The sequence below is a fragment of the Grammomys surdaster genome, unplaced genomic scaffold, assembly GCF_004785775.1.
Source record: "Grammomys surdaster isolate TR1022 unplaced genomic scaffold, NIH_TR_1.0 333, whole genome shotgun sequence".
NCBI classification, from domain to species: domain Eukaryota; kingdom Metazoa; phylum Chordata; class Mammalia; order Rodentia; family Muridae; genus Grammomys; species Grammomys surdaster.
The window spans coordinates 146,704-171,122 of record NW_021604752.1 but is presented as its reverse complement, the minus strand read 5'-3'; the positions used below and the strand labels follow the sequence as shown (position 1 = coordinate 171,122).

The following is a 24,419-nucleotide window of genomic DNA, read 5'->3' as shown; positions in this document are numbered from 1 at the left end:
GTAGGTTTAGTTAGGAAAACTAAATGCAACTGGTTATATAAATTATGTTCTATTTCTTGGACACATACTTAGGAAATCAGTGCTGTTTGTGGCAAGGGATGGCAATATTATCACATAGTTTATAATCTTCAATTCTAAGGACAGCCCATCCTGAAAGGTTTGCTTTTATTGATTTTTCAAATGAGAAATGAAAATTCAAAAGTGGTTTGTTGCTGGCCTTTATACTCATACCAGAATTTGGATTCAAACTGTCCATGTGGCCTGAAGGCAGGGTACCACAACTGCCTGTCTTTATATGTGCCTTGTACCACATTGCCTGTTTTTATATGTGACAAATATGTCACACAATAACATAACAAATTAAAAGCACAATCTGTTTTGATTTGTAGGCTCAGAAAACGTATTTTTTGTATCATCTGAGTCCTAAGCTAGTATAGCTGTAAACTCAGATTGTTCCAAGTTCAAGAGGCTGCTTAAAAATTCAAATCTAAGATTATTAATTTGTAATGATAAGTAATAATCATGGGGAACTATATATAGTTCAGGTCCATTGGATTTTATTTTCTTTCCATGGACAATTGAACTTAAAAAGACAAACAGTAGTTGGAGGGTTTATTAGTCAGCAGATGGAAGGATGTTAGGCACTCAGATGATACGGTGTTAGACTGAGATGCCTGGTGTATGCATCTCATTGAGCACAGTGAAGTTTATCCCTGTGGGCTGCGTTTATCCCTGTGGGCTGCAATTCTTTAGTCCTATGTACCACATGCTTCCAACACTGTTTTTTTTTTTTTTTCAATTGAGTATTTATATTGAATTTGGTTGGGTGATCCTTCTGTCTTTGGAGTACTGTGAATGCGTACACACACACACACACACACACACACACACACACACACAATGGGCTCAGGGTATGGTTTTTCCAGAGGGGCATTGTTCTCAAAGGCCTTGGTCTTCTCTTTGAACTGTACTGAGAGGAGCACTCCAGCACTTTGTCAGATAGCTTTCCTCTGTCTGGGTTTTGTCATTTTTTGGCTTTGGAAGCCAAAAAATTCATTGAGAATGCCTTTGAGTTATATTTGCCAAGGACAATATAACTCACCTGCTTATAATAGCTCTGACTAGTTCTGTAGATTTTATTTCATGCTTAGTATTTGGGTCTGAAGCCTTTCCTCACAGAGATAAGTAAGTAACAGATCCAAAACTCTGCCTAGGCTTCTGCTCAACTTGTTGCTTTGATGTGATTGTAATAATCACTATGCTTGTTGTGTCCGTCTGGGCTTAGCTGTTAGCCAGTTACATAACTGACCCCAAATGGCAACTGGGGAAAAGTTTCTTTTCCGTTTTCAAGTTTCTGTTTGAACTGAAATTGCAGTTTTGCTTAGATGCATAAAGTATAGTTGATGTCGATGTCACAGAAGTGCTCAACATTGAAATTAAGGCAGACTCACAGGAGCAGAGTCACAGCAGCGGACTCACAGGCGATTGCTTTCTCTTATTGCATAGCCCTTGTCATTGGAACACCTTCAGATCACTACAGTTAATGGGAGTAACCGGAACTCATTTAAAATTTTTTTTTCTGAGGGTATTGAGAAAGTACACAGTATTATAATTAGCTATCAAAATATTAAATTATTGGGATAGTAAGCAGTTAATTAATAAAAAGTGAACATATAATGGCTTAGCAAAGATTTAATAAGTTTTAAAATTTATTAGAATTATTATGTATTTGTCTGGAGGTTTACCTTAGGTCATCAGAGCCATCTTGTCAGCCTAGCAGGAGTTTTCTTTTTTTCATTCTGTTTTGGCTGTGCTGTGAGAACCTAGTACTCATATCTGCTAGGAACATCAGCTTTCCTAGGAAGGTCAGAGCTGTTGTATTTGTCATCAGTATCTACATGCACAAGTCATATCCTGAGGGGTGGACACCGCAGTCCTTTTTTGGAGTGATGTAAAAGCGTGACGAGGTACCAGAAGGTCTTATGCTTTCTTTCTTTTTTTTTCCCCTCTGAAGGAAAAAGACAGAAAAGTAGAAAACTTAAATACAAAAGAAATACAGGAAAAGCAGGCAATCATTGATGAGTTGAACACAAGAGTACTAGAAGAAGAGAAGAAAACCGCCGAGTTAAAGAATAAAGTAACAACTGCTGATGAATTACTAGGACAGTTACAAGGACAGGTTACAGAGAAGGATCAGGAGATCAAAAGCCTGAAGCTAGAACTGGTCAACTCTCAGCAAAACGAGCGAAAGTGTTCGGAGGAAATCAAAGAGCTAATGAGGACAGTTGAAGAACTCCAGAAGAGAAACCTTAAAGATAGCCAGCTGGAAACCGGCACCGTGCAAAGGATGGAACAGGAAACACAACGGAAATTAAGCCACCTCCAAGCAGAGCTGGATGAGATGTATGGGAAGCAAATAGTGCAAATGAAACAAGAGCTAATAAAACAGCACATGTCTCAGATAGAGGAGCTCAAATCCCAACATAAGAGAGAGATTGAGAGCACCGTCAAGTCAGATGCAAACACTACGGTCAGTAAGGAACAAGTGAATGTAATGAATGCGGCCATCAATGAACTCAATGTAAGATTACAGGATACTCATGCTCAAAAGGAGAAACTCAAGGGAGAGCTTGGAGTAGTTCTGGGAGAAAACTCCGCTCTGCAGAGTCAGTCTAAAGACCTCTTAGAAGAGGTAAGGTTTTTAAGAGAGCAAGTTCAGAAAGCTAGACAGACAATAGCGGAGCAAGAAAACAGACTGAGCGCTGCACGCAAGTCCCTGAGCACTGTGGAAGACTTAAAAGCTGAGATCGTTGCTGCCTCCGAATCTAGAAAGGAACTCGAAGTCAAGCACGAAGCTGAGGTTACAAACTACAAAATAAAACTTGAAATGCTAGAAAAAGAAAAAAATGCTGTGCTAGACAGAATGGCGGAATCCCAAGAGGCCGAACTAGAGAGGTTGAGGACACAGCTCCTCTTCAGTCACGAAGAAGAACTGTCTAAACTAAAAGAAGATCTAGAAGTTGAGCATCGAATAAATATTGAAAAACTTAAAGATAATTTGGGCATTCACTACAAGCAGCAGATAGACGGCTTACAAAATGAACTGAACAGGAAGGTGGAGAGTATGCAGGTGGAGACAGACAACCTCATCACGCAGCAGAATCAGTTAATTCTGGAGAATTCAAAGCTAAGAGATTTGCAAGAATCCCTTGTTAATTCAAAGTCAGAAGAAATGAATCTTCAGATCAATGAGCTGCAAAAAGAGATCGAAATCCTCAGACGAGAAGAAAAGGAAAAAGGTACCCTTGAACAGGAAGTTCAGGAGTTACAACTTAAAACTGAGCGACTAGAGAAACAACTGAAGGAGAAGGAAGATGACCTTCAAGAAAAATGTGCGCAGCTGGATGCAGAGAACAGCCTCCTAAAAGATGAGAAGAAAGTCCTGGAAGACATGTTGAAAATGTACACCCCGTCAGACCAAGAGGGAAGATTAATTGCCGTAGACCCTAGCTCATGCAAGTCGGAGGAAGACGCGAGGTGGCAGAAAGAAGCAGAGATGCTCAGGAAGGAGAACGAGGACCTTAAACAACAGTGCCTTCATCTAAATGAGGAGATGGAGAAGCAAAAGAACACATTTGCGTTTGCTGAAAAGAACTTTGAAGTTAACTATCAGGAGTTACAGAGGGAGTATTCTTGTCTTCTCAAGATAAGAGACGACTTAGAAGACACACAGACCAAGCAGGCCTTGGAGTATGAAAGTAAGCTGAGAGCGTTGGAGGAAGAGCTCCGCCTGCCCAGAGGAAGTCCAGCCGTGCCAGAGGGGAGGATTTCTGGATTTTCTACCGACAGAGCTTTCCCATCTGAACCTCTGGAAGTCTGCGAAGTTGTAGAAAAAGATACAACAGAGCTTATGGAGAAGCTGGAAATAACCAAGAGAGAAAAGTTGGAGCTCTCAGAGAAAGTCTCTGGTCTTTCTGAACAACTAAAGCAGACACATGGTACAATTGATTCTCTGAATGCGGAGGTTAGAGCCTTAAAGCAAGAGAAGGAACAGCTTTTACTGAAATGTGGAGATCTGGAGCTTCTCACTAACCCTGATGGACCAGAAAATGCAGCTGTCTGCCCTGCACAGAGGCGTTCTTACCAACCTGGGCTTGTAATGGGGATGGTCACTGAGTCTCAGGGATCTGTTTCTAAAATCAGTGAAGCGTTGGCAGAAGAATCAAATCCAATGACAGAAGGTAAAATTCCCTTTAAAGAAAGTGGGAGAGAGCAGTTGCTTTTGTCAACAAGAACAAAAAAACCATCGAGTGCAGCAGCTGAACCATGTGAAAGTGAGAAACTCCAGCAAGAGCTTCATGCCCTCAGAGCCGAGCAGGTATGTCCATGTGCTCTCAGAAAGTCACAGGGGAAACAGAGCCACATTAGAGCAGCTCTCACTTCTAGGAAACAGAAGTCCAGGTCCTCACAGGGAGGGAAGGTGAACCCTGTCATGTGACTCTCCGTTCCTGCCAGGCAGTTGTCAGTTTTATTGTTGCCTGTCTTTCAATTAATCTCTTATATATGCTGCTCAGAAAATAAGTCAGGCTAATCCTTTCTACATTTTGTTTTCTTTTTAAAGAATAGAGTTACTGTTGAGAGTTACTTGAGTTACTTGGTCTCATTTTTACATTCTAATCACTTGGCTTTAGTACCTATTGTTTTTTAGAGTATTTCTTTTTCTTTTTTTTTTTTTGTTTTTGTTTTTGTTTTTGTTTTTTTGTTTTTTTTTTTCCGAGACAGGGTTTCTCTGTATAGCCCTGGCTGTCCTGGAACTCACTCTGTAGACCAGGCTGGCCTCGAACTCAGAAATCCGCCTGCCTCTGCCTCCTAGAGTATTTCATACTGGTGTTTTCTAGTATGAAATTTCAAGTTTTCAGTTAGAATCCCAGAATTGTAAAATAAAACAAAACAAAACTCCTAAGTTTTCTACTGCTCTGTGAGTTACTCAGTTGGTATGAAATTATATTTCTAAGAGGTGAGGTTTAAGGCCTAGAGTTTTTGAGTCTTATACCTGAATGAATACTCCCAATGTAAGTCACAATCTTAAAGATACATATAATAAATGTTCTAGTTTCATTCTGGTGCTGTGGTAAAGCTGAGCAAAGCAGCTCAGGAGAGGAGAATGGTTGTGGTTGGCTTACACTTCCTGGTCACAGTCCAGAAGTGAGGATGCAAACTCAGTCAGAAAACCATAGAGGCGTGGCACTTGCTGGCTTACTCACTGGCTCCTGCTTGCCTGCCTTTCTTGTATAGCTTGGGACTTCCTGCCCACATAATGGTGCTGTCCACAGTGGGCTCCTACATCAGTCAACAAGGTGATCACCACAGATAGGCCAGTCTAATCGGAGCAATATTAGAATTGAGACCTTCTCATCTTTTCTCTGTTGACTCTAGACTGTTGTCAAGTAACACTAACAAAGGCTGTGACTAATAATGAGTCATTCCTAATAACTTACATTTGGTAAATACTGATGCTAGGAAAACCAGGACAGTTCTGGTAGGTTATCTACAGTATAATCTAACTAAAGTTAGATATATCTACAGTATATATCTAAAGTTTTATGTGTTTTTCTATTAGTGGAATACATGTTTATTGAATTATTCTAAATATGCATACAGTAGTGAACAAGAGATGAGTACTAGTCTCAAGAAGCACGTTCTGGAGGGGAAAGCAGGTCACAAATGGGAAGCACAAAGGGTAGTTAGGAACAGTGTTAGGTCCGTGAGGAAGTACAGTATTAGGCAGGAGAGTACAGCGATCAGGACAGGTCTTCTGGAGGAGTTAGCCTGTGGACTGAGCTCTGTATAACGGGGAAGTTGTAGCAGTTGTAAAGGTGCGGATGAGCTAGGGCTAGGGTCCAGCCTGTGTGGTCGGCTCTGAAAGGAGGCCAAAGGATAAAGCAGAGCCGAAAAAGGATGGAAGATATAGGGAGCTCAGATTTCAGTCTACGTAGGAAGCTGCGGGAAGTCTGTTTTCATTTCTGATGACTTTTAATCCCATTGATGATCTTATATCAAATATGGTGATAATTTACTTTTATAATAGTTTGAATAGAATCAAGAAATTCAGGCTGGAGAGATGGCTTAGTGGTTAAGAGCATTGGTTGCTGTTCAAGAGGGCCCCAGTTCAATTCCCAGCGCCCACACGGCATCTCACGACTGTCTGTAACTCCAGTTCCAGAGGATTTAATATCCTCACACAGACACTCAGGCAAAACATCAGTATACATAAAAATAAATGTTTTATTTGAAAAATCCAGTAATTTAAATTACTAATTAATGACTAAGCATGTGGAATTGTTTTGAAAAGTATGTGTTATAATTACCCCAAAGGTGTTAAATAACATTTTAATTTCTTAAATACGGGAGGATGTGACCTACAACTCTAGCTGCCCTATAGGCTTTCTTTTAAATGGGAACAAAATACATTTGAGGTGTGATTTCTTTAGTTTTCTTTAGTTTAATACACTTGGATAAAGTGAGAAAGAGAAGCTTCACAGAAAGTCTCCCCAGTGTTGGAATGCGAAGGCAGCCAGGGGCCTGGCAGGAATCGATCATTTCTCGTGCTGAGAGACCGTAGAGTGAAGCGTGTTTGAACTGGAAGAGATATGGAGCATAGTGAGCACAGGAGGAACTGACAGATCGCTGCTCCTCGGGGCCCTGTGTGGGAGACCGGGGCCCTGTGTGGGAGACCGCAGGAACCTAGAGTAAATTTGATACAAGATTGTAATTTTTAAGAAGGAGAATAAAGCCTGTTCTTCAAGTGTCAATAGTGAAACAAAGTAGAACTCCTCAGAGGAACAAGAGACTTTATCATTTGCTGTACAGTATTTTCTAAAAGTCCTAACCGTTGTAAATACAAAGAAATACATGGCATAAGTGGAGAGAAAGATGACTGTCATAATTCACAGGTGTAATTTAATAAAGTAAGGAAAAGAATTAAAAAATTTAAAGTAAAACAATGTAAAACAAAATTTAATGCAAAAATGTGTCATATGCCTGGGTGTGGTGCCTATGCCTATCCCAGCGCCCACAGCTGGGTGTGTGTGAGTGTGTGTGTGTGTGTGTGTGTGAATTCAAGAGCAGACTTAGCCATGCAGCCAGACCTCATTCTAAAATATAAACAAGCAGTGGCCGCCGTGCTATATGTGAATGAAGGACGAGACCTGGATAAACAATAATCTTAATTTCTGAGGGAAAATATTTAGTGTGAAATATTAGTTTGTTTTATGTATCTCCAATCCAGTTCACAGTGAAAACTTACTAGGCTAGTCGGAAACATAAAATAGCATCTAAGTATCTACACTTAAAGTAGGTAGAAGAAACTAGCAAATTTAGAGCAGAAATAAGTGAATTTGAAATAACCAAAAGGGAAGGTTTTGAAGATGTTTGATGGTTCATTAGTTGAAAAGGTCTGTAGGTTGGAGTTGTTAGATTCAAGGATATCATCAAGAGACAAAGCACAGACAAAACAAAGGATGGAAGTAAAATCTCCAGTACAAATGCTACAGGGATTTTAAAAATAAAGAGTGCTATAAATAAACTCTACTGATGAAAGCATGTAAATTACTCAAACTGATTAACACAGAAATACAACGCTTTAGTAAGCTAATAACATTACCAAATCTAGAACTGTGATCAGCTTTCCTTCTCAACTCTCCCAAGTAAAAATGCTCTACCATGACCACTGTACAGGTGGCTCTCAAGTTTGGGAGAGTACAGGGCATTACTAAGGTGAGACGAGGAAGGAAGGAGTTGACCCCTTGAGTCTGCTTAGTATTGAGATAAAGATCTGGCAGGAATGGCTCAAGAAAAGAAATTACAGAGTAATTCATTTATGAATGAGCCTGCATGAATTCTTATTAAATGATTATGAGATTATCGTCAAGAATGGAAGAATTATTCAGCATCTGATAATTCTGTTTACTTAATCTCCACATCCTGGTCATTTTAAATATTGTTGGAAAAGACTCTCCAAAAGTTACAAGTTCGTTTACAGTTTTTAACAACAACAATAACAACAGCAGACAGAAAGGAAGAGAGAGAGAGAGAGAGAGAGAGAGAGAGAGAGAGAGAGAGAGAGAACTTTAGGAAATAAGGTATAGAAGTAACAGTTGCTAAGGGTTTCTGAGGTGATGATTAAAGTCTTCCCAGTGAAGGCAAGGCAGGAATTAGGGCAGTCACTGTCACTGTTACTCTTTCCAAGAGAGCTTTTAGAGTTCCTAGCCAGTCAATATATACAAATAAGAAATGAAAAAGACTATGAACAAGTAAGATAAAACGTTAAATTATAGATAAGATGACTGAAACTTACACAAGACATTAAAGACCTAGTACACATTGTCTCGGGCTGCTTTTTATATACTTTAATGTAAAGGGATATCCCAAAGGTAGGTCGGTCAGTCTCTCTCTGTCTCTGTCTCTCCGTCTCTGGCTCTGTCTTGTACAGAGTACATGGGAGGGTATTCTGGTGAGATAGTATTGGAGAAGAGACTTGAATCAACAAGCCAAGACAGCGAGAAGGCTCAGAAAATTCAATGAATGCCTTAAGAGAATTGTTTTTACGTTGGGGAATTCCAGCCTTACTCTTTAGGAAACATTAACTCTGGGTTAGTTAAAGATATAGTAGACAGAAAGATGTAAACAAAGTAGAATTATGATCTTAAGACAGAGGAAGCCTTTAATTAAAAAGACCAAGGTCAAAGGAAAGCATTTAGAAATTTGATCTATTTCCTTTATGAACAATTCCTAAAACATGTTTAATTACTCAGACCAGATATTTGCCACGTATGTTACAAAGGACTATAAGTGTAATATAAATACCTGAGGAAATACAAAGGATTTATTGTATGAAGAGATAGGAAGAGATAGGTGTCTCAGAGAAGAAACCAAAATGACAAAGGAACATAAAAAGTATTTTAACCTTACAAATTCATATGAGTAAAATAGCATTTTATCACCATCATATTGGCAAAATAACTGACTTATTGATAAAGATATAAGGATGTAAGCATCAACATTTTCTTTTAGTTCAGTTATATTAAAAAATTATTTGGCTACTAAAGCTAACTGTGAGCAGCAGTTATATTCCTGGGTAACTGAGTGTGGTCACTGGAAAGCAGCAGAACTTGGAAACAGGCAGAGCTAGTGTTTCTTAAGCTTCCTGAATCAGGGGTCAGAGGACAGATACCATGGATGTGTGTCAGCAAGAATTCCAGATGAGTCTAATACATGCTGGACAGCTCACTAGCAAAACACTTACTCAGTTGTCTTAAGTGGATATATGTAATAATTTATTGTCTTATGGTTTAAAGGACCCAAGCTTATGAAAATCCACTTGGTCTTCACAAAGGAAATGGGTCAATTGTGGATTGTTCATTTACACTACACTACAATAAAAATAAATTAACCTGTCACATATGGATTGATTTCAGAAGCAATTTTTGATATTGTGATATTTTATATTAAAAATGCAAAGAAATTTGTAAAATGAATGCCTTTATGTCAATACATAAGAATATACAATATAATGTGTTGTTTACATGTACCCTGGTAAACGATAGTAGACACATTCCAGATTTTTGGTAACAGTTGCTTGTGGACAAGGAATAATCGGACATCATGAATTAAATTTTGTCTCTAATGTTTTTTCTCTAACTCTAAGGAGCTGTAGATGATATAGCAGAAAAAAAATGATAACATTGGGATTTATTAATTTGAGTTTTGAGTACATTGGATTTTATTTATATTATTTGCATTCTGTAGCATGTAAAATATTATTTACAAGATTAAAATCTTGCTAGTTATACCAAGTATCCCAATTTACGATTACACCGAGTTAATAAATAAAAACATAGCACAGTCTTTCTTGAGAAAGACAGTAGGTCGGTGCGTCTGGATGTAGACTATAAAGCAGGCCAGCCCCTTCACATGCGTTTTACCACTATGACATGTGTTCTCCTTTGAGGTCCAGTACATGTAAAGAATATAGAAGCTAAGCTGTTAGACTGATTCTTTCTCATGTTTGTATCTGTTCACTTGAAGGATGATTTAAGGCTGCAGATGGAAGCCCAGCGCATCTGCCTCTTTGTGGTTTATTCCACTCATGCGGATCAGGTCCGTGCGTACATGGAAAAGGAAAGGGAGCAAGCTCTGTGCAGCCTTAAGGACGAGCTTGTCTCCGCTCAACAGAAAAAGATCGAAGAACTTCATAGAATACACCAGGGCCAGCTCCAGAATGCTAAAATACAGGAGACAGGTAACCGAGTCTGACTAATTTCCATGAAACAAGTAAGCACCCCTTAGAAGCATTGTTTTGATTCCTGGATTTGTTTATTCATGTCGTGGAGGTGCCCAAGAGAGCAAAGCTTACTGTCTCATTTTCTCACGGAAATATAATCCATTCGAAAGTTCCTGGAAAGTGGACTGAGAACTTCTGAATCTTACACACTGAGCCACCAGTAGGGAGACTTTGTCCGTCTGTCTAGGGCATATGTATATCATTGGCTGTACTATAACTTGAAGTGTCCCAGACTAACTAATAATCCGGCTGACCTCCAGGATGAATAGTAAGGATGGAAGGAAGAAGGAGAGGAGTTGAGTGTCTGTGAAGATGGAGCAAGAGCAGTCTGGTTGGGAACTGAGAGGTGTTTCTCAAGTGTTAAGTTTAAACCTGTAAAGAGACCCATTTTAGAGAACTGAAAGTTTAGGTTGTGTAGAAAGCAGTGGGAGATGAGCTGGAGGCAGTGGTGAGTGGCTGGTTAGAAGATTCCTATATCTCCAAGGAGTATGCTTGAGCTTCCTGCTTCTGATAAGACAGTCCCACTGTGGGATTTTTAAGTAGAAGAAGCAACAATGATATTTCTATTTAAGAGGACACCAGTGTGCTTAATTGGGAAAAATTAAATAATGATGGGCAAATCAGTTACACAACCTTAGGTATAACCCCAGTAAAGTGTTGGGCTAAATATCCTTGAAACCAGAAACAAAAGGACAGTGAAGCCTATCAGTTAGAGCTGAGCGCAGTCACTGGCAATTCATAGAAGCAGCAAAGATGGGAGGAGCCGAGAGTAACCTTGAAGCTTCTTGCCTGTGAGGTTTCAGTCACAAAGAGGAGCGAACCACAGACAAATAATATAGTCATCTTAGAACATCCTGAGTTAAGTGTGTGTGATGACTTGGGAGAGAAATAGTCACTAATCAGCTAAAAGGAGTAGTGAAAACCTAGGGGGGACTTTTAGGCTAGAAATAAAAAATACATGGAGCTGAAAGATCAGAGTCCCCAAGGCCAGAAGTAGCGTGAGACACCCTGGAGACAAGGGTAAGCAGACAACCTTGTGGCGCCTTGGGAAGGACATTGGAGAGACCACAGTGGACGTCAGAAGCTCTGTTAGGGCAGCTGTTGGTGAGAGTTTTGTAATTCTTCTGCTCTGGCTTCCTGTCCTTCAGCCACCGTTGGCTCCCACATTTACCATTAGGAATGAAGTACTTCTTAAGTCTCCAGTGCAAGTTCTCTGTTGAACAAAGTTAAGATTTCAAGAGTCACGTAAAGAAGGAAGCCAGTTTTTCATTTCCAGAGTTATTATTATTTTTTTAATTCAGTAAGATTTTGGATGCATTGTTTGTACTGATACCTCTTCAGATAGCCTTTCTAGTGTTTTCTGTTGACAGCTGGTTGTTCTGTTTGGTGGTAAAGCAGCTTAGTGAGTAGTGGTCAGTAATTCTGAAAAGAAAAAAGAACAGAAAATAGAGATTTAATAATTAATCAGTGAATTTATTTTTGCAGTACTAGGGCTGAAACCCAGTGCTTCCACATACTAGTCAAAGTACCCTACCATTGTACTCCGTCCCTGTGCAAAAAGATAACAGCTGGTTTGTGAGAGTTTTGAGGTTTGCAAGGATGTATTTAATGGATAAGTGTACAGATGTATTTCTTGGGCTGGAATGTAGAATCCTGAATGTATAAACCATTTTACAGAGTAGAAATTGCAAATCTTAGAAATTTATCTGAGACAGCTACATTGCACAATGGAAAATACATTTGGAAAAAATTGAAATACGTCTTATTGTAGGGAAGTTTCTAGTCTTATTCTAGTGACGCTTTGGTGATGGCAGTAAAATCTGACAGTGTTTCTTAACATATGCAGCAAATGACTGACATGTGGTGTGCTTTCTGTTAGGTGATGAGCCTTTACAGGTGCTCGTTGAACGACTTCAAAAGGCAGTGTCTGAGAAATGCTTTCACATTTCAAAGGTATGATGTTACTTTAAAAGTGGCTTTGGGTGAGAGGTACCAAAATATACATTGCTACTGATTTAATGAACAGAATTATGCACGTATGTTTCCAAAATGTCTTGCATCTAGAACTGTACTCATGAAGTATTCCTGAGTTCTAAGCATAAAATGAGCATTTGACTTTTTTCTGATAGGCAGTTTGGAACAATAGGAATTTAGAGCTAAGGATGTGACTCTGATCCAGTGCTTGTCTGTTATGTTTGAGGTCTTGAATTCAGTCTCTGATACCACAGAAAAAGAACAAAGAAATTGAGATAAGTTGTGTCTCTAATAGTGCAGGCTCTGTGATCCTGTGCTTGTCTGGGAGGTCAGTCTTCCTTCCCAGGGAAACAGTTTGCTCAATAAGGTTGCTAATGTACTAAACATTTGCCTTTGTGGCTGTGTCGGAATATCAGTATGCCCAATTACTGACAGTATTCTTAACTTAAAAACATGCAAGAAATAGCAACAATTTAAAAAATTGGCTTTTAAATCATTGGTGGTTATTTCCAGTTGTGTGAGGGACAAAGGTAAAACTAACTTGGACAGCTGGCTTATCAAGCCCAAGTAACATGAAATGTAACATGGAATGATGTCTTACATGATGGAATTTTCTGATTCTCTGGAGAACATTGTGCTGGATATTTTTAACTTTGCGTGTATACAAACTACAGAAAATACTCTGGCATGTTATAGAAAGGACATCACTGTAATCTCCTCCTTGATAATATTATCATTTTGGTTGCTTTGACAGACCTCTCTAATTGTCATCTTTGAACTTTCTCTCCTTGTGGTATTTGTTCAAGGGTAGTTGATGGAGTAATGAGATATTTTCAAGGCAGAGCAATCACGTCAGAGTAGGAACCATGCTTCCATGAGTAGAGAGTAGGAGTGATTGCTTACACTTCATGATATATGTCTATATTCAAAGATAACAGAACAAATCCATGGTATTTTTCTATAATTAAGAGTGTCGGTATTTTTCTATAATTAAGAATATCAGTATTTTCCTGATAAAAGAATAATTTCATGTCAAAGAGAAATATGTTTTTTCTGTAGATTGATTTCATATGTAGAGGGAGAGGAGATTCAGATTCCATTTACACTATTCTGACCTTTTGCCTTTAGGTTAATGTTTTCTAATATTTAGGAGAAGAATTTAAAATTTTAATTTAAAATATTCAATTTTGTTAACAGACCCTAAACAATGTTTTCGATGAATGCTATACTCCTTTAAAATGTGAAATGAATATAGAAGAGAAAGAGAATTCTGGTGTTTACACTTCTCAAAATCAAAGCCCAGAATTACAAGAGTATAGCTACGAAGTTCAAGGTAAAGAGCTTGCCATACTGTTAAACAGTACTTACTTTGCTTACATCAACTGCTTATAAACTTAACTTTAAACAGCTTAATATAAATACGTTTTCTTAGTGTCTTATTTTTAGTCATGAAATTCATATTTAGTGTATTCTTTTAGTCTTTATAGTATAACAATCATACTATACAAATAATTTAAATACTCTTTTTTTTTCTTGTTTTTTTTCTCCTTGATTTCTTCATTCCAGTCTATTTTTTATTCTAATTCTTTCTGTTAACTGTTCTAACTGTAGATCCTAATCTTTAAAAATTAGAGTTACTAAGTTTAAATTAATGGTTTAGAATTTTTAAAGTGGATAAAAAATAGAGAATTAAGATACATTAAAAAATAACCTTTGGCAGGTGTGGTGGTGCATGCCTTTCCTTCCTCCCTCCCTCCCTCCCTCCCTCCCTCCCTCCCTCCCTCCCTCCCTCTCTCCCTTCCTTCTTCTTTCTTTCTTTTAAAAAATATTTTTTTTATACCCTAGATTTTATTCCCCCGCCCCGTTCACCCTCTGACTGTTTGACATCCCATACCTCCAACCCACCTCCCTGTCTCCATGAGGCTGTCCCCATCCCCCACCCCTATCCCACCTGACCTCTAAACTCCCTGGGGCCTCCAGTCTCTTGATGGTTAGGTGCATCTCTGAACACAGACCTGGCAGTCCTCTGTTGTATATGTATTGGGGGGGTCTCATAACAGCTGATGTATGCCGCCTTTTTGGTGGTCCAGTGTTTGGGAGATCTTGGGGGTCTAGGTTAATTGAGACTGCTGGTACTCCTCCAGGGTCGCCCTCCTCCTCAGCTCTTTCAGCCTTTTCCAAATTCAACCACAGGGGTCAGCAGCTTCTGTCCATTGGTTGGGTGCAAATCTCTGCATCTGAGTCTTTCAGCTGCCTGTTGGGTCTTCCAGAGTGCGGTCATGCCTTTAATTCCAGTGCTCATGTTTGGGAGGCAGAAGCAGAAAGTCAGAGGGGCAGAGAGAGGGGCAGAGGGGCAGAGGGGGGAAGGGGGGTCAGAGGGGCAGGGGAACAGATAGGGGGCAGAGGGCAAGAGGTACATAGAGGGGCACAGAGGCAGGGGCGCACAGGCAGGGGCGCAGGGGCAGATGAATCTCTAAGTCCTTGGCCTCCTGAGTCTACACTACCATTTCAGGCCAACCAGGGCAGGGCTAGATAAATAAAGATATAACTTTCTTCATATAAATGTGGTGTTAGTTTTGAATTTATTGGTGTTTCTTAACAGATTTATGTACCCAGTATATTTGTATAGGTAACGAGCAACCTGATAATAAATAGCTACAGAAACTAATGTATCTTGAGATAAAGTTTTCTTTTTTCTTTTTTTTTCTGAGACAGGGTTTCTCTGTGTAGCCCTGACTGTCCTGGAACTCACTCTGTAGACAAGGCTGGCCTCGAACTCAGAAATCCGTCTGCCTCTGCCTCCCAAGTGCTGGGATTAAAGGCGTGCGCCACCACTGCCCGGCAGAGATAAAGTTTTCAAGTTAATGTCATACCAGTTACTTCATAGAAATGATTCTTAAACTTTTTATTACCAAATGTATGGGTATTATTACTACCTGATATGTTTCTAAAGTTAATAAGTAGGTAAATCACGTTTTGTAAAAGGAGTAAATTTGTACTGTGAAATGAAATTATTGTAATTGTTTGTTTTTTATTCAGACTTTCAAGAAAACATGCAAATCCTTCTTGGTAAAGTAACAGAAGAATGCAGCAAGCTCTTGGTACTGCAGACACGTTTAAGCAAGGTCTGTGGGATAGAGAATCTGATATCTGCGTTTGTTTTATTACCCGCTGTTCTGTCAGTCAAGAAGTTCTAAAATAAGTGACCATGGAGAGGGATGTTAGAAATACTAAATCATTTATATGTTCAGATTAGAGCATAATTTATATCCTAAGCTGAAGAAACTTCCAGAATTTGAATGATACGTAACTTTCTGAGACAAGTTTTTAAGTCATGACGAAGTATAAATGGATGTCAAGTGTTAAAGTATGAAACAGTTGTATTTAGTTGTATAGATATCTTTCCTTTTTTAGCTTACTGGAGTTTAAGTAAAGGCACACAGTAGAACAGTAGTCTATCACTAAACTACACTCATAGACTGTTACTTGTGGTATTCTTTAAGTCAATGGTTCTGTCTTTATCTGTTAAAGAAGATAATTAGTAGTTTTGCACACAGTGGATATCACATTTAACATTATTTAACTCTGTCTTTGTGTAATTTGTTGTTGTGCCCTCTGATGGGCCAGGTTTCTCTGCCCTGTTGCCTTCTGTGCAGGTGTGAGCTTTTTCTGTGGCTCAGCTAGCACCTAGCGCTGGCTGTTGGCTCTGCCCCAGCCCTTCAGCCTTGTGTCTGCTCTTGGTTCAGTCACTTGACACATTTGGAGTTTTCCTGTGTGGTGTAAGAGGATGCTCAGATTGTATGCCAATGGTGCTCACCTGAGATTAGGAGTCCGTTTTCCATCGAGTGGCAGATAGGCAACCTCCACAAGTGTTCACACAGACCATAGTGCTTTTCTGTAGCAATAGTAACCCACAATCACCATTCAGGCAGGTCTGTATTAGCATAGAGAGCTGTTTATTAGTTAGGTTTTCTAATTACTGCCAAGAGAAATAGTTGGAAACAGCCCTTTCTAAAGACAGACATCTCAAAGCTGTTCTCTCAACTGTTGTGCGCACATTGGGTAATGAGTGGTGTTTAACACAGCAGTTAGTTAGCTATAATTGCTCAAACACCCCACAGTCCATCAGAATCAGCTCAGGACTGCAGCAATTACTGCAGAACTTCAATACTCATTTCAGCCAAGTGAACCCAAACTCCCACTCCTGGGCTTTGCTGCATGCTTTTCCTTTTGCTAGAGTACCCATCCTCTTCTGTACTTCTTGGCTTGTTCCTGTTGCTTGTTACAGTTAGTTTAAGAATTACTTTCTTGTGTCATCTCTGGCTGCCATCCTAGTCTTAGACATCCTCCCTCTGTTCCTCTGAGCCTTCTCTTAATCCCACATTCTTGTTACCTTTCTTTCTGTTTCAACACTCACTCTTAAACATATATTTTTATCACATTACTTTTCACTTTATTTTAATTGTTTACTGATCTGCCCCGTCCACAATGTTTCAAACTTTGAGCAGAGAACCCTGCATTTATTCCCTCCGGTTAGCACAGCATGTGGAATGCACATGATAGAGGCTTAGTCCATGCTTGTGAGTTGAGTAAATATTCCACTGAAAAGTTACATTATCTGGTGCTTTTTATTTTATCCCTGGGATGTAGTAGGTAAGATTCCTGTTTAAATGTACTGAAGGGGCTGGAGAATGACTCTGTTAAGTCCTTCCTCTGCAAGAAGAGGACCTGAGTTTAACCCCTCCAAACCCATGTAGAAGGTCGCATGTTCTGTAATCCCTGTTTTGGGGAGGTGGAAGCAGAAGGATCCCTGGGGCTTACTGGCCAAAAAGTCTAGCCTAATTGGCAAGTTTCAGATGCATTGAGAAGCTGTCTAAAAACACCAAGGTAGAGATCGAAAGAGATACCTGATGTTGACTTCTGACGTCTATGCACATATACTTCCCCACGTACATGCACAGACATGCACAAACATGCATATGATCTTAGTCTCTCTCTCTCTCTCTCTCTCTCTCTCTCTCTCTCTCTCTCTCTCTCTCACACACACACACACACACACACACACACACACAACAAGGGATTAAGAAACATCCAGGAGGTAGGAGTGTGGTAGAGGACTCCTTGTATAGATAGAGGTGACCAATTGAAATAGCCTCTTTGAACATAGCTTTTTTCCTATAACTCACTGGTTTTCATTGTATGCAATATTTGTGTAGTCTGGCAAGTCAAGACTCTTTTTCCTTTGCTATTAAAGTTCCTTGCAATTTAGGTATTATTTATTTAACTAGCTTTACTTTGCCCTTTTCATGCAATTTAAGCCCCTCACAAAAAGGTCATTGACTTTATTCATTAAAGCATAGATCTTCTCACAGAGCCTTTCCAGAAAGTCATTGCTAGAAATGATTAAGGCCAAGATCAAGTGTGGGTTCTTCCCGTCATTCAGACTCCTGTGAGTCTTTCTTCCGAGGCCCTGTCATTGCGTTCAGACTTCATATGTGTTGTTTCTCCACTAGTCTCGTTTCCTCAGTGAGTTAGTAAATTCTGTGAGGCCCAATATACTGCGTGTGTATCTGTGCATGCACTCTTTTGTAATCTTCCTCTGCCTTGTCTCGAAGTTGGACACGCAGATCTTAGATGTTTGAAGAGTGCATTTCGTGAGCAACATACCACTTTGCATAAACCCGCCATCCAGGGGTAAATACAAATTTTGTTGTCAACTCTTGATAATAAAAATTTGATGCTTGCAGTGAAAATATAAAGGACTTTGAGTTCAAATGCCTGTGAAGCATTTGGTTTTTGAAAGTGAACATTCCTCTGGCTATAAAAGAATATTGCTAATACAGTTTCATTCCCGTGGCTATGACAGTGAAGCATTTATCAAAGGAAACAAAGTGCTCCATTCAGAGTGGCACAGGTTTAGGGGGTTAGAGAACAGACCTAATGCAGAGTGCTCTGGTTGTTTTAATGTGGATTTCCAAGTCCTGGATTGTATATTTATGTCATTTTTCTTTTGTTTTCAATAGATTCATGAACAACACACAGACCATGTGACGCTCGAGTTTGATGAAGAAAATGTGGCAGAAGAGGAAGCAGGCCTTCTGTCAGGTCGTTCTCAGAGTGTGTTACAGAGCACTGGTAAGTTTCAAGTGGATAATGCAGTACAGTATTTTTTTTCCAGAGCTGAGGCCTGAACCCAGGGCCTTGTACTTGCTAAGCACGCTCTCTACCACTGAGTTAAATCCTCAGCCCTCAGTGCAGTACTTTTATACTAAAGGTTTATACATGCTGTTTTTGAACTTGGTAATTTGATGACTTGAGCATTTCATGGTCATCTTGTTCAGTTTTCTAATCCTTAAAGTGAGAAGCCAAGACTCCTCATCTCTTTGGGCCTTTCCCCTGACTTACAGTCTGTGTTTCTCAACTGTTTGAAATGTAAGGTGTAAAACTGTTAGATTTAGTGATTCTCCAGCCTCGAGAGTGATGTTGGCTCAGCTGGTTTTCCTGTTTTCATCAATGAGAATAAGTGAAACTGCAACCTAAGTTATCACTAAAGCGCATTTGTAAAGAAATACAAGTACTTTCTGTATACACAAGTAAGTTTGTTTTGTTACCAAGAAACTTGTACCAAAGTGTGCTTTGATTCTGTTCCTGTGACACAGATGTCAGTCACGAGAGCAAGCTGTCTTCTCTGCCAGCCAGTGAGAAGAGCAGAGAGTGTGAGAGGCAAATCCAGGAGTTACAGAGCCTCGTGGCCGCCGGACAGCTGCAGCTGAAGGAAACTGAAGCAAACTACAGAGCAGAAATTCAGTGTTTGCAGAAAAGGCTTCAGGCTGTCAGTGAGGCTATGGTTCAGCCAAGGTATGCATATGTTGTCTGTCAGTCAGCATATCCAGAGAGGCTATTTTAAGGCTAAGATGTAACCTGAGCATAGAGAGAAGAATTTCAGCAGATCATTCTGTGCCTTCGAGACATGTGAAACAAGTGGGAACCGAAGGCTATTGCTATTGGAATTTTACTTACATTGTCATAAAGTTGTTACTCTGCAGGATTAAATCAGATAGTGGGGGTATGTTTCTCGTGTATTCTGTAGCTTGCCTTCACTCCTTTGATCTGGCTCATCCGTTAGCAGTGTAAGGTAGGATCCTTCCACTGCCTTTCCTTCACTTTGTTGCAGAATGCTGACACTTGCCAGTGTCTAACTTCAGAGTGCTCCTTTCTTAGCCCTCTCCTGCCTGCACTCCCCTCCCTCCTTCTCATACCTGCCATCTCATCTATGACAGGTTGCTATTTTCTCTGCCTTCAGAGTACAGGGAACTGCACCACCCACCAGGCCCTGCACTCAACTGATGGCTCTAACTCCTCCTCATAGTTCATTCTAACACAGTCAACACAGTGCTACCACTTTGCTCCTTTAAATTTAAGACAGACCATGTTACTCAGTGCTCCTCTGTCCTTCATAGTGAGTCCTGTGACCTCCCTGACTCTTCTCAGATACTTGGCTGTCACTGTTCTCAGACTAAGCTTCCTCCTTGGGGTCAGTAAATATATCAGGCTGTTTCTGCTTAAGGAATTTTTCATGGCACTTCCTTCTCCCTAAATGGATTCTCCACTTGCTGACATGTCCAGCCCCTCACTGCCATCGGATCCTCAACTAAGAACATACTGTCATTAGTTCTTTGGTTACCTTAAGTGAATTTGTATTGCCTCTGATAAAGAACTATAAACCTTGAGGAGGAAGGGAGAATCTGGGTCACTAAGTAACTGACTTACTCTTAGGCCTTGTGATTCCCTGCACTCAGTAGGTGCTCAGTTGATACTTGATGAATGTATTATAATTGACTTTGGAAGTGTACTTGAACCTGTAAAACTAGTGTTATGAAAATTGCAGGTTTATTCTGACTTGACTTACTCGGCTCTTGTAGAACTTCTGTCTTTATAGGCATTTGTTAATAGAACAGCAATACAGTTTTTGTAACTGCAGGTGGAAGACAAGACAGCTTCCATCTTTGAAAGCAGTCTTACTCTTTTATTCAAGAACTACATGTAGGCTGTGGAAGTGCTCAGTCATTTGGCAGTCCTATAAAGCCCCGTGTGCTGAGACCAGAATGTTTGTACTTGCCAAACATTCCCTTACAGAAGAAACATTGGAGAGTTTTAGAGTTTAGTGTATTGTTTTTAGGTATGTATAGTAATAAATTATTTGATTCTATATTTGGAATCAGATAACAAGAAAAATAATATATCCAGCCTATGGATTCACATTTAGAAACCACTGCTGTAGTCTTTTTGAGCAAGAATTCTCTGAAAACTGGTCTGTATTTCAAACAATGTGTTGTTAGTGATTAGTTAGTGAATAATCTTTAATTAGTGATGCTTTCTCCAGTGTGTGAAGAAAGGTGGCATGGGTGTGGGGAACATGCTCCAGAGTGTAGGTGTCTGTGCTTCTCCTCAGAATGTTGGCTGTTCTGCCTTACTGCATTTGGGCTCATACCAGCTTTCTGCCCTTTCTTACATTTTTTTAAATTAAGAATTTACTATTCTTAAAAAACAAAAATAAAAAGAAATTACTATGCCCTGTCATTAGACTCAAAATAGTTTAAGAAGAACAGAATCTTCATTTAACAACCTTCTAAGTGACCTCACCAGAACCTTCTTAGACAAATATTTGAGATTGAGAAGTCCTTGGATTTTCGAGCCATTTGTTCTCTGCAGTAACCTTTGCTGGCCATATGATCAGGAAGAGATTACGTGACCTCTAAATAGTAACAGATAACGAGTTTCCTTTAGTGTCTTGAGGCATCAATGAAACAGGCTGTGAAGAGCTTGAATGGATCCTGTGGAAGGGGTCAGCTGTACAAAGAGGTTTAAAAGTTTCTGCACAACAAAAGAAATTGTCAGCAGAGCAAATATCTAGCAGAGTGAGAGAAACCTTTGCCATTGTGGTAATATCTAGAATTGATGAAAAACCACAAAAATGTAATTCCAAAACTGCCAAGTCACAAGTGGGTTAATGGAATGAGCAGATGATTCTCAAAAGGAGAAACACAAATGGCCAGCAAGTATTTCTACAAGTATTCCACATCCTTATCCTTTAGGAATATGCAAACTAATGCCTTACCTTAGTCAAAATGGTTAATATCAGGAAGTTGAATGACAGCTCAGTGCTGGCAAGGATGTAAGGAAAGAGTAATCCTTCTTCATGGCTGGTGGGAGAGCAAACCACATCAGCCATTATGGAACTCAGTATGGCGTTCTCTCAGGAAATTAAAAACAGAGCTACTGCATGACCCAGCTGTAGTCCTGGTCATACACCCAGTGCGCTGCATACACTACCTCAGAGATAACCTACACATCCATATTTACGCTACCCGAACACAATAACAAGTAGTAGAACCAGCCTAGATGTCCATCAACAGATGAGTGAATATGCAGCATATTTAACAATACAATTTTATTCAGTTGTAGAAAAAAAGTAAAATTATAAACTTTGCAAGAAAACTAATGAATCTGGAAAGTATAATACTAGGCTTGGTAGCCCAAACTCAAAATGTTCGACAAAATGTTCTTCCTTGTATGCAGCCAAGCTTGTAATGGCCGTGTGTGTGTGTGTGTGTGTGTGTGTGTGTGTGTGTGTATGTGTGTGTGTAAATGTAAGGCTTAAAAAATTAGAAAGGAAGGCCTGGTAGTACTGGCACACGCCGTTACTCCAAGCACTCAGGAGGCAGAGACAGATGGATCTCTGGGAGTTCGAGGCCAGCCTGGTTTACAGTGAGTTCTAGGACAAAAACTCTGTCTTGAAAAACAAAACCAAATAAAAATATTAGAAGACTGAGAGAGTGAAAAGAGTTGCTGGGGAAGATGGAGGAGGGGCAAAGAATGCATTGCACCTTGAAAGCAGAAAGGAGCAAGAAGGGGAAAGGGCTCACAGGGAAGGGCGGGGCATCGGAACATGAGTGAGCAGCATCTGCTAAGAGGCCGAGTTTGCTAGAAAGTGCCATAATAAGATTGATTGTGGTAAGTATACCAACTTAATGATTTTTAAAAAATGAATGGTATGTTTACAAAGTAACTTTTCTTGGATATTTCAATATAATTGTGAATATAATTGAAGTAATTCAGTGATGCAAGTAATTATTAAAAGACAGTAATGGAGCTGTAAACTAGTCACCTCTGTTCTGGAATTTAAGCCCATGTCTGTGTAACATGTTCAATGCACATTTCTGTAATGTTGTCTACTAGAATACCAGGAAAATAGACTAATGGATGGCTACTAATACATGTGATTGACATGTTCATGGAAACATAGAGAAAAATACTATGATTCTGTGTTGCTTGCCAGGGAGTATGGGACATGATTACATTTATTTCAAGGATAAAATCAGATAGGAAGGGGCCAGTGGTCATATCCATTTTATTGGGTAGCTGTGAATTCGTTGTTAGTTAAACTGGTCTTTTCCAAATTGGAGTAAGTACCAATAAAGCTTATAGAATGCAGTGATTGTCAATGAAGTGCCAGGATTTCACGTATTACACTTAACAGCTATAAGAGTCTTAGGATAGAAAAATATAGATGTAAGCATCAAAGACATACTTGTAATATTTGCTACTGTAGCATCGTTTGTACTACTAAATATCTGTACAGGGGTAAATGTCATGAGAAGTTAAGTTACTGGGTTATAGAGCTAGACAGTGGCATCATTTTTATGTGGTCAGTTTTATACAGCAAAATGTGAGAGAGAATAGGAGAAAAGAGGAGAAGAACAGAACAGAAAAAAGAAGAAATTAAAAAAAAATAGAATGGAACAAAGAAGGCAGTGGGGATATATGTGAATGGAGATCATGTAATTATATTTCCTAACAGTGAAAATTATGACTTTCTCCCTTTATCTTTTCCTGTGTTCCTAAATGTTAATGTTGCTTTATTTTTATTACTCAAGCTAAACATTTTAGAAAAAAGTTCATAGATTAGTGGATGCCTGTAGAACAACACAGAATAGAGACATAAAGCTAAAGAATACACAAATATATTAAAAGCAACAACGTCTTAAAGTCACTTTGTAAAGATGGAGTCTCCTCTCCTGCCACTGGGCCTAGGCCCACTGCAGATGCAGGGGAGCATTCTGACTTCTGGTGTGTCTTCTTCAGGGCTTTTGAGAGAGAGATAGGACAGGGACAGGGAAGGGGATGGGGAGAGGGAGAGTGACAGGGACAGGGAGAGGAAGAGAGGGAGAGGTTTAATAAAACAGATTTTATTCTTTACTAAATTTATCTTCAATAACTATAAAATTAATGCCTATAGATGTATATTTTAATACACTTTGTAAAGTGGCATAAACTATATTTGCTGATGTGTAAAAATACTCTTTTTACATTTTATTACCTTTAAATATAAAAGTTAGACAGAAACATGACTTAAGTTACAATGTCTATAAGGCTTGGCTTGTTGGTTTTTGTTTTCCAGTATATGCGTGTATGCTATAGACTTTAGATTAATAAAACTCAAAACTCTTAATACCTCCACCCTCTTCTACTTACATTTAGCTTATCCATTGATTCAGTGGAGTTTAAAGGATCTGGTGCCCAGAAACCAGGCTACTGTGAAAGCTGTCTACGGGAGCGTGTGGACGGCACCGCAGAGGTATTGCATTTCTTATCTTTCATACCCTGATTTTTTTTAGTGCCATTTTATGAACATGATTTGGTAACTAATTAAACACAAAAGATTTAGAAGGGAAAATACAGAGAAAGAGAAAGTAAACGTGAAGGCTTTGTTTTTCATTTATCCAAATGTGTTATCAATTTAAATTTTGCTCTGATTTTTTTTTTCATTTTGACAAATGTATAATTTCATCATTTCCCTGGTTCCTTTTGTATCCTCAGGACTCCCCCATGAGCCACTCTTACTTCTCAAAGTCATGGCCTCTTTCTTTATTATTGTAATATATGCCTTTCGATGTACACACACACACACACACACACACACACTGTACATGTAGAGACCCAGCTTCAGCCCTGAGTTTTCTACTGTAGGAAGTAGGACAGGCCATCTTTCAGACAGTGTTCAGGAATCCCCAAGATCCGAGGAGCTGGGGCTGCGGTGATG

At 39.4% G+C, this 24,419-nt stretch overlaps 1 protein-coding gene across 1 annotated transcript in view; it reads left to right on the top strand.

Annotated features, from left to right (window-relative positions):
- The window catches only part of Akap9 (A-kinase anchoring protein 9), a 140,311-nt gene that overhangs the window by 30,500 nt on the left and 85,392 nt on the right, over window positions 1-24,419 (top strand). The window contains exons 8-15 of the mRNA XM_028778283.1: window positions 2,015-4,378; window positions 10,087-10,300; window positions 12,222-12,295; window positions 13,514-13,649; window positions 15,356-15,441; window positions 18,340-18,451; window positions 18,976-19,174; window positions 23,858-23,954. Coding sequence (XP_028634116.1) covers window positions 2,015-4,378; window positions 10,087-10,300; window positions 12,222-12,295; window positions 13,514-13,649; window positions 15,356-15,441; window positions 18,340-18,451; window positions 18,976-19,174; window positions 23,858-23,954 — 3,282 coding nt within the window. The remainder of the gene's footprint in view (window positions 1-2,014; window positions 4,379-10,086; window positions 10,301-12,221; window positions 12,296-13,513; window positions 13,650-15,355; window positions 15,442-18,339; window positions 18,452-18,975; window positions 19,175-23,857; window positions 23,955-24,419) is intronic.